This window comes from Melitaea cinxia, chromosome 16 (assembly GCF_905220565.1).
Source record: "Melitaea cinxia chromosome 16, ilMelCinx1.1, whole genome shotgun sequence".
Classification (NCBI taxonomy): domain Eukaryota; kingdom Metazoa; phylum Arthropoda; class Insecta; order Lepidoptera; family Nymphalidae; genus Melitaea; species Melitaea cinxia.
The window spans coordinates 16,715,074-16,732,915 of record NC_059409.1 but is presented as its reverse complement, the minus strand read 5'-3'; the positions used below and the strand labels follow the sequence as shown (position 1 = coordinate 16,732,915).

General features: G+C 43.4%; 2 protein-coding genes across 2 annotated transcripts; both read right to left on the bottom strand.

The window, feature by feature from the left end:
* Nucleotides 1-21: 21 nt before the first annotated feature.
* On the bottom strand, nt 22-11,636 carry LOC123661006 (DNA repair protein XRCC1). The gene is made up of 11 exons (XM_045596020.1): nt 11,488-11,636; nt 10,968-11,078; nt 10,164-10,250; nt 9,712-9,873; nt 5,945-6,095; nt 5,219-5,683; nt 4,367-4,535; nt 2,571-2,770; nt 1,160-1,584; nt 463-576; nt 22-198 (listed from the first exon to the last, which is right to left on the bottom strand). Exons 1-11 carry the CDS (start codon nt 11,536-11,538, stop codon nt 22-24), a joined length of 2,112 nt encoding a protein of 703 aa, XP_045451976.1. The 5' UTR covers nt 11,539-11,636.
* Nucleotides 11,637-16,148: 4,512 nt separating this feature from the next.
* On the bottom strand, nt 16,149-16,583 carry LOC123661005. The gene has a single exon (XM_045596019.1). The coding sequence runs from the start codon at nt 16,581-16,583 to the stop codon at nt 16,149-16,151; it is 435 nt and encodes a 144-aa protein (XP_045451975.1).
* Nucleotides 16,584-17,842: the final 1,259 nt, after the last annotated feature.

Below are 17,842 nucleotides of genomic sequence, written 5' to 3'. Positions count from 1 at the left end.
CCTGACCTTGAAGTCCCCGCCCTAGGCACTGGGCGCGCGCGCCCGCAGGCGGTGGCAGCGCCACACCCAGGCGGGCGACACGCGCGCCCCGCCCGCCCCCGTCGCCGCCCCGCCCGCCCCCGCCCTCGCCCCGCCCGCCCCCGCCGCCGCCCCGCATACGCGGTAGTCCACTTCGCCCTCGCCCAGCGCGTCAGCTTCCTGCGTGTACAGTATAGCTTATCGCGACTGTTTGTATGCGAAGTGTGTTCTGCGTGAGACATTGGCTTGGCACTAGATAATGCCTTGTAACGTCACATTCTGTTTAATATTGATGTGTTTTTTTGTCGAAAGAAATGTCAAAACCGGTTCAGTAGTTCTAGAACTTATAGGTAGCTAACAAATTTGTCAAATGACAATGTAATTTTAATTTTTACATAACTTTATTTTTTATTGAATATAGATACGTATAGTAGCGGCACCGACCTCCAGGACCAGCCCGCCGTACGCGCGGACGTACCGCGCCAGCAGCGCGCGTTCCTCTTCGCTCAGGTCTTCTGCTATTGAGAACGTCAGGCCTTCGAAGAAGTTCGGCAGCACCTGGAAGTCACTTTTAGATTACAACATAAACTACAATTCTTGCTAAACGAATGATACAAGGAGAGCCCCTACGATGTTTTATTTCTTATGGTATATATGTATACTCGTAGTCATTATAAAATTAACTTCTTTTGCGGTATTGGCGACTTCTTTAAGTTTTTGTGAGTCATCCCACCGTGCTTCGGAGACCACGGAAAGCCGTCGATTACGGTTGTTGTCATGTACACCTGAAAGCGTTCGTTACTCATAGTAAGGAATATATCCGTTAACCCATAGTGGTGCAGCGTGGTGTATTAACATTCGATCTTTCTCTGAAAGAACTGTCCATTGGAAAGAATTCTTTTCCTTGTAGAATGTTATTCATTGCAAATTTAAACGGTTATGCAGAAGTACGTTGCTAGAGTAGCTCATATATTGAGAAAGTAAATTTAAAAAAAGCTACGATTTTTTTCCACGCGGAACATGACCTATACACCTAGAACAGAATCTCATATCAAGGAACGTACTAGGAGGTAGGAGTCGAACGTCCCGTATATGTAGAACTGAAGCCAGTCTTACAAGTTTCTGTCCTCAGCTAACTCACCTTACTCTCATCGATCTCCTCCGTCGCGGGCGCGCGTTCGTCACAGTCCGTGCTGTCCGAGTCGTCAAGTGTGACGAGTCCACGCATGCGCTCGTCGCGCACGAACGTCACGTCAGACTCGAGTGACGAGTTCGTGTTCTCGTCGTGTGCGTGTGTGTCGTGTGCATCGCGTGAGTCTTGCGCGTGTGTGTCGGTTGCGTGTGCGTGGGTGTCGTGTGCATCGCGTGAGTCGTGCGCGTGTGTGTCGGGTGTGTGCGCGTGTGTGTCGGGTGTGTGCGCGTGTGTGTCGGCAGGAGCCGCGGGCGAGCCGGGACCGCTCTGAGTGTCGCGTGTGTCGGTGTCGGTGGAGCGCGCGGGTGATTCCAGTCGTTTCTTCTTTTCTTGTTGCTGGATGACTTTCTCGATTTCGTCGTCGGTGTCCTCTTCTGAAAATGAGATGACTTTAAAGCGATTGTAAAGTTTTGGAATAACGTGATGCTCTGTTTTTATGTCTTAAAAATTAATATTAACAAATTATCTTTTCTTATTACCATAATGTACTTGTTGTGTTAGTTCTTATGCACAGAATAATGAATTAGTAAATATTGACAATTTCGATATTTTCGGTTATATTTTATTAAGAGAGATATTTTATTATGGAGAAAGAAGTTTATGCCCAGCAGTAAGATGTTACAGGCTGAATGCGATGTTGTAAACGAATTTTTACAACTTAAAAATATAGAAATTTAGAAAAAAAAAAAAAAAAAATTAAATATAATGGTTATAGTAAATCTACATAGGTATATAAAAAAAATCGTGTCACGATGTATCTCAGCGATAAACTTCGAAATTACTATAAATTTTGTAAACATCTGTAATTTAATCCAACTTGGGAGATATGGTAGGTTTTATTTCAATTGGACCCGGTAGGTAGTGCGGCTATCGGTATGTAAGCTATCAAATTTGATAGCTGTTTTCGTTCGTTAGTTTTATATAAATCTTTATAATATATTACATATTTTTAGTACAAGTGACACATTGTATTGCTCGAGAGAGCAGAAGCAATTTTTGTTCTGGTGAGAGTAATAAATAATCTATCCAAAAAGTGTTGCTTCACCGTTTTTGAAGTAAAACTTCTGTACGCAGGCTCGACTCAGGGAGTAAGCTGGTGAATGCGTGACTAGAGCGTTACTAAAACTGTGATCGGGGGAGGCGAATGGAAGTTGAGAGCGAGATATAAGTTAAAGAAGTTTTACTTCAGTCGTGTGGTCTGAAGCACAAGATTTTTTTTAACATTTTTATTTAGGTTGTAACTCTGTAACATTTCACTGCTGGGCTCGCTCCCCACGTAGAAGGATCGGGGCTGCGCCTCTGCGGCCCGGTGGCTACGTTCCCCACGCGAGCGCGCAGCGGGCGGCGGGGCGGCTCGTACCGGAGGCGGGCGGCGGGGCGGGGCGGGGCGTACCGGAGGCGGGTGGCGCCTCTCGCTGGTGCGGCTCAACGGCGAACCGGCGCCACGGCAGGCACACGCCGCTCCGCGCGCACTCGGTAATCCACTCGCCGGACACGGCGGCCGCGCGCGAGCCCGCCGCACGCGCCGCGCGCAGCTTCGGCGTGTTGGGGAACGCGCAGCTGCGGGCGGGAGGGGGGGGGTTAGTGACGACTCTCATGTAGCGGTGTTCTAAAGGAATTACTTTCATTACTACGATATCCTCGATGGTTTTTACGATTTTTATTTTTGTGTTACCCACACATTAGGAATTCTAAACAACAACTGTCGTTGTGTGACCAACACGGTCAGTCGGAGACGCGGGTTCGATTCTCGCTGGAGCGGTCAATTTTTGATATAATATTCAAAAATATTTAAAATTCTTAATAATAATAATAATAACATTTACTTCAGGACTAGCCCATATAGTGTTAGTAACAATGTTTCTTATAACCTAGTGTTACATTTTTATATTTAAATTCTATTACATTATTATGCTATTCATATTACATGGAGCTTTATAACATGGAGTTAATGTATGAGTAACACAAAAATAAAAATTGTACATATTAAAAATAGCATGGTGTCATCTCTTGTCAAAAATTTTTATTATAATATAAAACTTTGAATAATTACGGGTTTCTGTAAAGATCTCACTATAGACGGCACCACAGTTCGTTTAAACCAAATATAAAAATAATCATATCAAAAATTTCAATCTACCGAGTACATCGTTCCATAGCTAGAGCGCCGACACGGTCAGTCAGAGACGCGGGTTCGATCCTCGCTAGAGTGATCAATTTTTGATATGATATTAAAAAATGTTCTCGATGGTTATTATATTTCAAACCTAATGGTGTTTTCAAAATCGGTATGTTCGTTATAAATAAATAAATAAATATTTACACAATACACACACGGTCGTCTGTTCCTAAAGTAAGCAACTTAATGCTTGTGTTGTAGGTTTGGGGATGCGGAAAAGGGAGGATCCTCCGGCCAGACGGGTGTTGAGTCTGGCGGGCTACCGGCCCCCCGGTTGTTGTCGGGATCTTGTATATATACTTATTCACTTTGAAAACTCTGATAGCGCGATGTAGCATATGTCAGTTTTCTCTAATTACGTAGTTTGTAGTCGTTCGTATTTCGCGCGATAGATGTCGCTACATCACGCTATCGTGATCAAATCACGTCGGGGTCACCAGTTTGGGGATGCGGAGGAACATGGTGTGAAGAATCACGTCCGCCATCGAAAAGGGAGGATCCTCCACCAGACGGGTGTTGTGTCTGGCGGGCTAACGCCCCAACGGTTGTTGTCGGGATCTTGTATATATACTTATTCACTTTGAAAACTCTGATAGCGCGATGTAGCATATGTCAGTTTTCTCTAATTACGTAGTTTGTAGTCGTTCGTATTTCGCGCGATAGATGTCGCTACATAGGTAACAGCCGACTGGTTTATAGCTACATATATTTTTTTTTTTCGATAAATATACTTATAAATAATACATATATAAATATATAAATAAATATTTATATTACACCCAGACTCAGGGTGGGAATCGAACCCACAACCCTCGGAGCAGAAAGCAGGGTCACTACAAACTGCGCCAACGGGCTAGTCAAAAGTTAATATGAACAAGTTATGTCAAAGTTATAATGAACTAAAAAGTTTTACGCATCCCTTTCTATATACTTCCCGTTAAATTAAAAAAAAGGTTAACCACATATCCGCCACTCACACGATGTGCGTGCAGTCGCTGGAGTAGTCCGGGCGGTAGGCGGCGCCCAAGGCCAGGGCGGCAGCGCGCAGTTCTGCGCGACGCGGGTTCTCGTAGCCACTGAGCGTGAAGCACACGCCCGCCAGCACACCGTCTGCGGGGAACTGACTCTGGAAGGGCTCGGACAACGCTTGAAGCGTAAAGAAGTTGAACTTCAACAATGAAGTTCAACTTCTTTACGCACGCTCGACTTGGGCAGTAAGCCGATGAATATGTGACGAGAGCTTTACGATATATATGATTAAACGAGGCGAACGTAAGTGAGGTAAGGCACGGCAAAAATTTCCTGCTCAAAATATGGAGCAGCCCGACTGGGGTAGTACCTCGACCTTACAGAAGATCAAAGCTAAATAATACTGTTTTCAAGCAATATTGTGTTCCTGTTGGTGAATAAGGCGACCAGAGCTCCTGGGATTGGGTCGGCAACGCGCTTGCGATGCTTCCGGTGTTGCAGGCGTCTATAAATAAGCTACGGTAATCGCTTACCATCAGGTGAGCCGTACGCTTGTTTGCCGACCTAGTGATATAAAAAAAAAAACAGAAGTTGAGAGCGTAATATAAGTCAATAAAAATAGAAAGAGATAATGTTACGTTTCGCATATTACTGTAAGAGCGATGACGTGCGTATGGTCTAAAGCACACTCGCCTTTTTTTTTTTAATTATCAGCTACATTTCTCAATATACAACCATATTAGAGCATGTGCGACATGCGTTGGCGTAAGTTATCCCGTTACCGGTAATAATATAAGAAAACTTGGGGTTCGAAACACCGTTCAGGTCAAATTGTTAGGAATGAGTTGAAAGTGACTTACTTTCATTGGACCGTTTCCGCTTCTTCTGACTACTCTGGCTGTTCTCATTTTCACTAGCACTCGTTTGAAAGGTCGACTGATTATTAACTTCTGTTCTTCGTTTGGCTGTTTTACTTTCTTTACTATGGCTATTTGTACTAGTATTTACTGTCGCCTTATCTTTCTTTGTACTAGTGTTTAGATTTTGTTTTTCGTTATCATTACTTTGATTAGTTTTTACATTTTGTTTCTGTTCCTTGTCCCTCTGCTGTTTATGTCTTTCGACAACGTGGTCTATTCTGGCGTGGGGTCGGTCATCATCGTCTGTGTACATAAGATTATCTTTTTGTCGGTTTGCTCTCCTCTCATCATCCTTCGGTCGTCGGTCGCCACCGCTCGGTCTGTTTATGGGAGTTTTCTGAAGCTTTGTTGATTTATCTGAATTGTTTTTGATGGCCTCCATTGACGCTTGCCTTATTTGCGCCCCTAAAATAGAAAAACATTATCACTTATTCATTTCTTAAGTTGTGTATGAGTAAACCCAGCCCGTATATATTGTACTGTTGAAAATATAAGTCACGTCAGTGATAGGGTATTAAGCAATAATAATATTTGACATTTTATCTATTATTCAAGTGTTCAATAAAGACAAGATAAGGTACAATGTTTTCTAATCATTTTAATCACCACGGTTTTGGACACTTTATAGCTTTGCAAAGTGTCAAATTCAATTAGCTAGTTACCGACCGGTGGAGGCGCGTTGTGAGTGTTGGGCGAACAGTTCGCCAGGTTGGAACTCCTCGTCATCAGACGGCAGCGACTCCAAGGCTAGCGCGGGGACGAAGGCCCGAGGAGCCGCGGCCTCAGTCGAGTATACGTGAACGAACGACAATCCATACTGGAAGCACAATTGTCATTATCAAACATTTACACAAAAGACAGTTCTATTAATTAATTTTTTTTTTTTTTTTTTTATTAGATACTCTATTTTATTATGGTAGTACTCAGTTAAGTATTCGTTACAGGGGCATGGTACAGTACAGTACATTACAATACAGTACATTACAGTCATACTACAGTGTGGAAGGTGTAGTAAGTCAGGCTGTCACCTTGCAGTGCTTGTTGTAAGGCTGGGCACACACGAGGCGCACGCGGTCCCAGCGGTACAGTACAGTACAGTGCGGAAGGTACAGTGAGTCGGGCTGTCACCTTGCAGTGCTTGTTGTAAGGCTGGGCGCACACGAGGCGCACGCGGTCCCAGCGGTACAGTACAGTACAGTGCGGAAGGTACAGTGAGACGGGCTGTCACCTTGCAGTGCTTGTTGTAAGGCTGGGCGCACACGAGGCGCACGCGGTCCCAGCGGTACAGTACAGTACAGTGCGGAAGGTACAGTGAGACGGGCTGTCACCTTGCAGTGCTTGTTGTAAGGCTGGGCGCACACGAGGCGCACGCGGTCCCAGCGGTACAGTACAGTACAGTGCGGAAGGTACAGTGAGTCGGGCTGTCACCTTGCAGTGCTTGTTGTAAGGCTGGGCGCACACGAGGCGCACGCGGTCCCAGCGGTACAGTACAGTACAGTGCGGAAGGTACAGTAAGACGGGCTGTCACCTTGCAGTGCTTGTTGTAAGGCTGGGCGCACACGAGGCGCACGCGGTCCCAGCGGTACAGTACAGTACAGTGCGGAAGGTACAGTGAGACGGGCTGTCACCTTGCAGTGCTTGTTGTAAGGCTGGGCGCACACGAGGCGCACGCGGTCCCAGCGGTACAGTACAGTACAGTGCGGAAGGTACAGTGAGACGGGCTGTCACCTTGCAGTGCTTGTTGTAAGGCTGGGCGCACACGAGGCGCACGCGGTCCCAGCGGTACAGTACAGTACAGTGCGGAAGGTACAGTGAGACGGGCTGTCACCTTGCAGTGCTTGTTGTAAGGCTGGGCGCACACGAGGCGCACGCGGTCCCAGCGGTACAGTACAGTACAGTGCGGAAGGTACAGTGAGACGGGCTGTCACCTTGCAGTGCTTGTTGTAAGGCTGGGCGCACACGAGGCGCACGCGGTCCCAGCGGTACAGTACAGTACAGTGCGGAAGGTACAGTGAGACGGGCTGTCACCTTGCAGTGCTTGTTGTAAGGCTGGGCGCACACGAGGCGCACGCGGTCCCAGCGGTACAGTACAGTACAGTGCGGAAGGTACAGTGAGTCGGGCTGTCACCTTGCAGTGCTTGTTGTAAGGCTGGGCGCACACGAGGCGCACGCGGTCCCAGCGGTACAGTACAGTACAGTGCGGAAGGTACAGTGAGTCGGGCTGTCACCTTGCAGTGCTTGTTGTAAGGCTGGGCGCACACGAGGCGCACGCGGTCCCAGCGGTACAGTACAGTACAGTGCGGAAGGTACAGTGAGACGGGCTGTCACCTTGCAGTGCTTGTTGTAAGGCTGGGCGCACACGAGGCGCACGCGGTCCCAGCGGTACAGTACAGTACAGTGCGGAAGGTACAGTGAGACGGGCTGTCACCTTGCAGTGCTTGTTGTAAGGCTGGGCGCACACGAGGCGCACGCGGTCCCAGCGGTACAGTACAGTACAGTGCGGAAGGTACAGTGAGACGGGCTGTCACCTTGCAGTGCTTGTTGTAAGGCTGGGCGCACACGAGGCGCACGCGGTCCCAGCGGTACAGTACAGTACAGTACAGTGCGGAAGGTACAGTGAGACGGGCTGTCACCTTGCAGTGCTTGTTGTAAGGCTGGGCGCACACAAGGCGCACGCGGTCCCAGCGGTACAGTACAGTACAGTGCGGAAGGTACAGTGAGACGGGCTGTCACCTTGCAGTGCTTGTTGTAAGGCTGGGCGCACACGAGGCGCACGCGGTCCCAGCGGTACAGTACAGTACAGTGCGGAAGGTACAGTGAGACGGGCTGTCACCTTGCAGTGCTTGTTGTAAGGCTGGGCGCACACGAGGCGCACGCGGTCCCAGCGGTACAGTACAGTACAGTGCGGAAGGTACAGTGAGACGGGCTGTCACCTTGCAGTGCTTGTTGTAAGGCTGGGCGCACACGAGGCGCACGCGGTCCCAGCGGTACAGTACAGTACAGTGCGGAAGGTACAGTGAGACGGGCTGTCACCTTGCAGTGCTTGTTGTAAGGCTGGGCGCACACGAGGCGCACGCGGTCCCAGCGGTACAGTACAGTACAGTGCGGAAGGTACAGTGAGACGGGCTGTCACCTTGCAGTGCTTGTTGTAAGGCTGGGCGCACACGAGGCGCACGCGGTCCCAGCGGTACAGTACAGTACAGTGCGGAAGGTACAGTGAGACGGGCTGTCACCTTGCAGTGCTTGTTGTAAGGCTGGGCGCACACGAGGCGCACGCGGTCCCAGCGGTACAGTACAGTACAGTGCGGAAGGTACAGTGAGTCGGGCTGTCACCTTGCAGTGCTTGTTGTAAGGCTGGGCGCACACGAGGCGCACGCGGTCCCAGCGGTACAGTACAGTACAGTGCGGAAGGTACAGTGAGTCGGGCTGTCACCTTGCAGTGCTTGTTGTAAGGCTGGGCGCACACGAGGCGCACGCGGTCCCAGCGGTACAGTACAGTACAGTGCGGAAGGTGCAGTGAGACGGGCTGTCACCTTGCAGTGCTTGTTGTAAGGCTGGGCGCACACGAGGCGCACGCGGTCCCAGCGGTACAGTACAGTACAGTGCGGAAGGTACAGTGAGACGGGCTGTCACCTTGCAGTGCTTGTTGTAAGGCTGGGCGCACACGAGGCGCACGCGGTCCCAGCGGTACAGTACAGTACAGTGCGGAAGGTACAGTGAGACGGGCTGTCACCTTGCAGTGCTTGTTGTAAGGCTGGGCGCACACGAGGCGCACGCGGTCCCAGCGGTACAGTACAGTACAGTGCGGAAGGTACAGTGAGACGGGCTGTCACCTTGCAGTGCTTGTTGTAAGGCTGGGCGCACACGAGGCGCACGCGGTCCCAGCGGTACAGTACAGTACAGTGCGGAAGGTACAGTGTGACGGGCTGTCACCTTGCAGTGCTTGTTGTAAGGCTGGGCGCACACGAGGCGCACGCGGTCCCAGCGGTACAGTACAGTACAGTGCGGAAGGTACAGTGAGTCGGGCTGTCACCTTGCAGTGCTTGTTGTAAGGCTGGGCGCACACGAGGCGCACGCGGTCCCAGCGGTACAGTACAGTACAGTGCGGAAGGTACAGTGAGACGGGCTGTCACCTTGCAGTGCTTGTTGTAAGGCTGGGCGCACACGAGGCGCACGCGGTCCCAGCGGTACAATACAGTACAGTGCGGAAGGTACAGTGTGACGGGCTGTCACCTTGCAGTGCTTGTTGTAAGGCTGGGCGCACACGAGGCGCACGCGGTCCCAGCGGTACAGTACAGTACAGTGCGGAAGGTACAGTGAGTCGGGCTGTCACCTTGCAGTGCTTGTTGTAAGGCTGGGCGCACACGAGGCGCACGCGGTCCCAGCGGTACAGTACAGTACAGTGCGGAAGGTACAGTGAGTCGGGCTGTCACCTTGCAGTGCTTGTTGTAAGGCTGGGCGCACACGAGGCGCACGCGGTCCCAGCGCCGCTCGCGCGCCGCCGCTAGCGCCGCGCCGCTGAACGAGCGCACGCGCTCCACCGCCTCCCGTCGAGACTCGGAAGGAGATAGAAGCATACATGTGGGGACCAGCACCTGAAAATTAAATAAGTCAATTAAATATGCATTTTTAGGGATTACTCAATAAGTACCTACTTGTGTGATCTCGATTTAAATTAAATGACAAGCCACATGACAAGCGCCAGCATTCAATTGAGAAATGAATCATCAAAATCGATCTATCCAGTTAATAGTTATGAGGTAATTAATGCACACAAAAAAATATATATAAAAAAATATTAGCAACTTATTTTTTTAAGGTCAGATAAGAATTCTTTTAAATATTTACAAACTCCTACATTTATAATCATATTAAAATCACTCACCTCAAAAGGGTCATTAGGTTTCTCAGACAGTCCCACTAGCACTTCCACTGAAGCTGCGTGGTAAGCTCCTATGTTGATGGACTCTATCTGAAAAGCAATATTTTACAATTTAAAGATTCTAGTGTTATTTTATACTACGATCAAAATCAATTGTTATTAAAAAAAAAACAATTGTTATCAAGTGGATAACAAATGATAAGTTGTTCTAGTGTTAGTGAAGTGCTAAAATAAGAGGGCACTTAAGTGTTATAATAGTTTAATTCCCGCTCTTGACAAATGTTTCTAAATACCAACGACGCATTGTTGCAGCGGTCACAGTGCTGACTGTCGCCCTGGTGTTCGCAGGTTCGGTCCACAGTCACGACAGACATTTCTGTTGGCCATAGATGTCTGTCGTGGTCTGGGCATTTGTGCTTGTATATTGTGTTTCCGAACCCCCAATACAGGAGAAAATTCTAGTGGAGGTCATGGAGTGAGAGGCGTTTATTTATTATGTGTAGTCATGTTGTATCCCTGAAACAGGATTATCATCCTGCTGGCGACTGTTAAACTTATTTGTAATAAATTAAAAAATTATATTATTTTTTGATTAATTCAACAGAAGAACCATAGTTTCATTTGGGATAAGTTAAGTCTTTTATTACCAGAAGTTATATCTATTCCTCTTTATAATATACTCAAAGATTAAAATTACAGAGAAGCAGATATAAAATTACATTTAAAATTGTACAAAGGGCTTCTGTAATGCATTTGATTGTGGGAACATAAGTGTTTGGTATTATGTTTTCATATAGATACAGTCACCTTGACAGCTTTAGTCAACTGCAGCACGACTGAGCAGTGTGACTCGCCCTTGCTGCACAGCCATTTCTTTTTGCTGATCTCCCATTCTAGAAGATTATTGGCTGGGTGTTCCTAATGTTAAATAAGAATTGTTATTTATTTCCTTATTGTTAGTAAAACGTACCTAAATAAAATGAAAGAAGTCTAATTTTGCATTGATTTGTTTACATAAATTCGTTCAGATGATTTAGCAAAATAAAATATTTTGTGTTTATTTTATTTTTTTTCCATGTTTTTTTTAAACGTGTTATATTATATTTATTGTGAGCGATACTAAACAGTATATTAAGACTTGGGCAAAAAAATATTAGTATACGACAAGACACACAAGTTTAGACTCAAATTATATATTGTAATTTGTTTCTTTAGCTAAATATATTGTTTTTCGTTAGTATCAAGTCCTACAGTTATATCTGAGTTATGTTTACAAATTGAATTATAGGCTTGATCTTTAATAATTAATAATGTTATGTTATCTTACAGGGTCTTCGCTACTGAAACTGACTACATAGTCGATTTTAACGCGAGGCATTCTTAGGAATACTTTCTTTTACGCTTCACAGAGAGATTAAATCATTTAACTTTATTGGTTATTTTGCAGTTGAGAGAATATTTTGAACACAATTTTGAGACACTTTTGGCCACTTTTGGCGCAACTTGTGTTTTGTCAGTGTCAACTTAAAAATTCACTAGTGTTACCTGGAGAGTGTTACCAATATGGAGTGTAGAACACTCCATAGTTACCAAGAGGAGTTAGATGTCTATTTAAAACTGCTAGTGTTAGTCAGTTTACTACTCTACTATAAAAAATAAAATTTAAAACCTCAAATTTTTAAATTTATTTGCTCATATAATCTACGTGAAGAAAAAATTTAGTAGGTACCCCTTTTTACGAAAAAAAACCGTGGACGGAGGCATATGAAAGTTCACACACTTATAGTTTATAACTTTATATAGAGAAGGAGTGCAGAATGCTAATATTTTTAAAAATTATGCATAAAAATACATTAAATCAATAAAAAAAGAATTACACACACCACCATGTATTTGACAAACACGCATAATATGTATTCTTTTGTTTAATTTTGAAACTCATAATTTAAATTAATTATCTTAGAATTTCGACCTCTGGGTATCCACTAGTTATAATATATGGTGTAAAATTTGTCAAAATTATAGCATTGCTATATAAACTGTAGCAGTAACTTAAATATGGCAAAATGATCTTCAATAAATTTAATTTCTTTATAAAAGTTAAGAAAATTACGAATGCTAGAAAAAAGGAGAAAATAACGGTGAAGCTATATGCAAAATACTGATAATGATACTTTTGTTTAAAACAAATGAGAGTACGCTTACGCTACGCTTCAGCCTATAATATCCCACAACTGAGCATAGTCCTCTTTCCCTATGTAGGAGAAGGATCAGAGCTTAATCCACCGCGTTGCTCCAATGCGGGTTGGCGGATATATTTTCTACTATGAGTAGCGATCGCTATCAGGTGTACATGATAACAACCGGGACCGACGACTTAACGTGCTCTCCAAGGCGCGGTGGGGAGACCCACAAGGACTGCACAAACACCCAGACCACGGCAAACACCTGTATGGCCATCACAATAGGTACAATCCATGGTTGTGACCGTTGCACCAACGGGGCGTGACAATGACAGTAAATGAACAATATTTTTCGCTTAAGTGGTTCTTATTAGTGAGCATACGGTATGATGTCGTATTACACACACCACGACAGTCAATCTATATCATACGTGTCTTGCAAGCAGTCAATGATATGTGTATATGACCGTGTCAAATAGACAATGATTTGAGTCGCTCGCTTCAGCCTGTAATTTCCCAGAGCTGGGCATAGGCAATATACAAATGTTTGTCATGTGCGGGGATCGAACCCAGCGCAACAGCCACAATTTTTTTTATGTTTGTTACTTCAGAACTTTTGACTGAGTGAACCGATTTCGACAAAAAATTTTTAATCGAAAGGTGGTGTGTGTCGTTTGGTCCCATTTAAATTTATTTGAGATCTAACAACTACTTTTCGAGTTATATCTCATCATCATCATCATCATTACAGCCTATACAGTCCATTGCTGGACATTTGCCTCCACAAGTTTACGCCAAAAAATAACGTGAACTCATGTGTTTTGCCCATAGTCACCACTGGGCAGGCGGGTTGGTGACCGCAGGGCTGGCTTTGTCGCGCGGAAGACACTGCTGCCCGTCTTCGGCCTGTGTATTTCAAAGCCAGCAGTTGGATGGTTATCCCGCCACTGGTCGGCTTTTTAAGTTCCAAGGTGGTAGCGGAACTGTGTTATCCCTTAGTCGCCTCTTACGACACCCACGGGAAGAGGGGGTGGCTATATTCTTTAATACCGTAGCCACACAGTAAAGTAAGTTCGAGTTATATCTAATAATGCGTTTTTACTTGACGCTTTTTTCGTCGACCTACGTTGTATTATACCGCATAACTTTCTACTGGATGTACAGATTTTAATAATTCTTTTTTTGTTGGAAAGGAGATATCTCTAGTTTAGTACCATGATGAGGAAACCAGGATCTGATGATGGGGTCTCAGAGAAATCGAGGGAAACTCTCGAAAATCCGCAATAACTTTTTACTGGGTGTACCGATTTTGATAATTTTTAATTTAATCAAAAGCTGATGTTTATCATGTGGTCACATATAAATGTTATTGAGATCTGACAACTACTTTTTGAGTAATCTTTGATAACGCGTAGTTACTTGACTATTTTTTCGTCGATCTACGTTGTATGTTGTCGTCGATGTAATTGAAGTCGGTTTTTTCGTTTGCGAGCAAACACAATTATGAAATTACTAGCGACCCGCTCCGGCTTCGCACGGGTATAAAATATAATTATAGCCTATGTCATTCACTGAAAAAATGATTAAAATCGATCCAGTAGTTTTGATTTATTCTTTACTGCCCGTGGCCCGCACGCGTTAACTTAGAGTAAAAGCCGGCCGGAACCGCCGCAAACGCTACGTACCGCGATTTTTAAATCTGTAATATCTTCGAAAATATTCATTTAAATCATATGCTGTAAAGGGCCATATAGATCTATATTAAATAAAAAATATATTTAAGGTATTTAATTGGATAAGGATTAATGCTGTATTGGTTAAAATCGCTTCGAAAATTAGCCATTATTTGTCGTAAAAAGTAAATGACAAAAAAATGTTATTGTGGGATATCCATAAGAGATAGGTATATACCATCGCGGAGTTTTCTGTAGACCTTTTCAATCTGTACAATACTTAGTACATTGTTTTGATAAATCTCGTAGGGTTCAGCCTGCGTTTGCAATTTAAGCGAAAAAAATAATTATTATTTACGACATAACATTAGAAAACTCAAAAATAACAGTATTTCTCCACTATTTAATGGGTGTTATTATACATATAAACCTTCCTCTTGAATCAATCTATCTATTAAAAAGAACCGCATCAAAATCCGTTGCGTAGTTTTAAAGATTTAAGCGTACATACATGTGCAGGGACAGAGAAAGCGACTTTGTTTTATACTATGTAGTGATAACACAGTAATAGTGGGTTACGTGCCAGCTATAAGTAACAATACCTAAATAAATTAAATTAGAATTTTAGTAAATTGTTTATGCTCTTCACCAGTGCTTAATGGATTATAAGATAAGAGATTAATAAATATGTTAACAACAGTTGTTAGCAGACACGCGGCATGGCGTGCCGAAAAGTATTACCTAATTGATTTTCTTCGCATGTTTACTTCCCGTTACGCTTCCTTGCTCCTTCCGATCGGACAACTCACTCGCTTATTTATTTTATTTTGATCTATGTCTATACGTAACTTGACCTAACTTAGACGATTAAAGAAGCATTATATACCGCTTACCACATAATAATTGTCATAATTTAAATATAGGTATAAAAAAATACAATCATAAAAAAATAAAATTAAAAAAAGTTAAGATAGTAAACATTAATCAATAAAAAAATTATATGGTTTACCTTACTTTGTATTATACCTAATCTACCTACCTAGTGTTGTAAGGCATCCTTAACTTAGTCAAAATACCTATGTAATTAGCCCAAAACCTTAATGTCTCTTAGTTGTAATTATACCAATATATTTAAAAGGCGGGTCATAGACATAGCCTGGTCGAGTTTTATTCAAAAATGGTTACTTTTTAGTACCTTACTCCCCACAGAAAAACACCGCTAATTGAGAGCAGTTGGTGCGTATTATTTAGCTGTAATCTTTTGTAAGATTGAGGTACTTCTCCAGTCGGAGTGCTCCAAATTCTGAACATGGTATTACTTGCTTGTGCCTTACCTTAATAGAATGGCTATATGTATGTGTGTATAGAATGGCTATACATATGTAAATATGTATGTATGTATAGCATATGTGTGTATAGTCATTATACGAAAATTGATTCGTAAACTCAACTAAGTTTTTATACTACTTCATTATGAAGTGAGTTCTTGCTTGCGTTTTTGGCGATGAGAACTATTATCAAGAGCTGTTGAAGAGTTTGACTTATATTTACGTACTTCCGCACTGGCCCTTCTGTTTTATACGATGTCTATTGAGGATCATGTGTACGTAGATGATTATTGTCAAAGAAAAAATAATACAATAATTATTTTATAATATACCTATAATATACAAATACAAACAATAAATAATATTTTAATTTATAAAAACAATTACATTTTTAACAATTGTATTTTTAAGTAAGAGAGATAGACATTCTGCTAAAAATAATACAAAAATTTAATAACAATTCTTTTTTTACATTATGTAATGAACATGTTAATACAAATTTGATTTAAATATTTTTTGACATATTTAATTATTGTTTATCTTTAATGTGCGTACTCTTACATAAGATCGTGATACAGATTTAATTTTGTGTTGCGTTTTAAACTATGTAACTATATATCGTTCGAAATATATAATTATGCTATATAAATTTATGTATCGCTTATCAAAATCTACATAATTATAGTCGATAAAGAGATCAATGAAAATTTGCTACGGCAATGATTATTTTATTACATCTACCAAAAATAATGTTTCGCTCATAAATATTATCACATTTGTTTGTAGCAGGCGCCTCCACTATGTTTAATGGATAACTCGGTACTTGTGTATTCTGATTATGATGGGTTCCTGCGGCGTATGTGGCGCCGGCGTCGGCGCGGGTTGCTTGCGGTAGGTGTAGCCACCGTTCTTATTCGGTCGAGCATACACGACTACTGAAGAAGCTTCCTCGTTGTACGGATTCACTTTATACTTCTGGGGTACAGACTCTTCATACACGTGGTTGTAGGCGTACGGTTGGTAGGCCTGTTCGATGTGCGACGAGGGGTACGCGTGCAAGTCTCTATTGGGTTGAGGTCGCTTGATTGGTTTCCTTAGTTTCCCCGAGTACGCTGCGGGGGAGATGACCTGGAAGATAGGTACTTGAGCGTGCACGGGGATGGCCGCTACTGCATAGGGCTCGTACTCGTCCGCGAAGTCCCTCGCGTACACTGGGTACGCGTTCCTTCGTCGCAGCATTACTTCAGCCAGGGGCTCGTACGAGCTCACCAGTGTTGACAGGCACAAGAGTGTCATCGGAATCTGTAGATTTATCGTTATATAAATAGCACACAGTTTATTTCATGTTTACAATATAATTTTGATAAAAAATATTTTAAATGCGGTTTAATTTCTTTTGGACGAATGATTATTGAGGGTATCTAAAAGTTAAAACTTCTAATATTTATCACTAATAGATACAACTTTAAACTTAGAAATATTTTTAGAATTATTACAATAAATATATATAAAGAAGTTTCGAACTAAGTAGCTGTTTCAGGTTCTGCACATGAGATGTAAACTTATTTAACTTGTAGATTAAATGATAACGAGTAAAACTTACCAAGTAATCCATGTCGGAGCGAGGTCTGTCCACCACGCCGTCGGCTGAGCAACTGAGGCTCACGGCGACCCATATCGCCGCGCTCCTGGACGCATGCGACCACTTTTCATAATTATTTATTCGATTCCGATTCGGTAATATGTTTCCTTCCTCGTGTCAACTGACATTTGAGTGTGGAATCGTTGAAATAAGTGAAACAGGCTGAAAAAGTGCTGATTAGAGGCTGTTATTGTATAGAAGATTTTTCTGGTACAACTGCTGGCTGAAGATCGTTGAACAATTACTGCAACTTCTATAATTAATTGTAAATTTTTTGAAATTTTGCTACACAAACTTGGAATTCAAGATGAAATCAATTTATTGTAAATATTATTGGTTATAATATACGTTATATAGATGAGGTAGCGATAGGCGATGAGGTGGCTTATAGGAATGAATCTTTAGATGATATTATTATCATACAGTTCAGGGTAGTGCGTGCGTCAGCTGTATTTAAACTTCCTAATAAAACATCTAAACTGTTCAGTCAGAAGATAATCATCTTGTATTGGGGTCCTGAACTACTCTCCGAAAATTACTGAAAACTGCTTATCGGGACACGCATACGTTTCAGCCTATAATAATAACCCACTACTGAGCATAGGCCTCTTTCTCCATGTAGAAGGATCAGAGCTTAATCCACCGCGCTGCTCCAATGCGGGTTGGCGGATATATTCCCTACTATGAGTAACGATCGCTATCAGGTGTACATGATAACAACCGGGACCGCCGGCTTAACGTGCTGCTCTCCGAGGCACGGTGGGGAGCCCCACAAGGACTACACAAACACCCAGACCACAGCAAACACCTGTATGGCCAATACAAATTTTTGTTATGTGTGGGGATCGAACCCGCA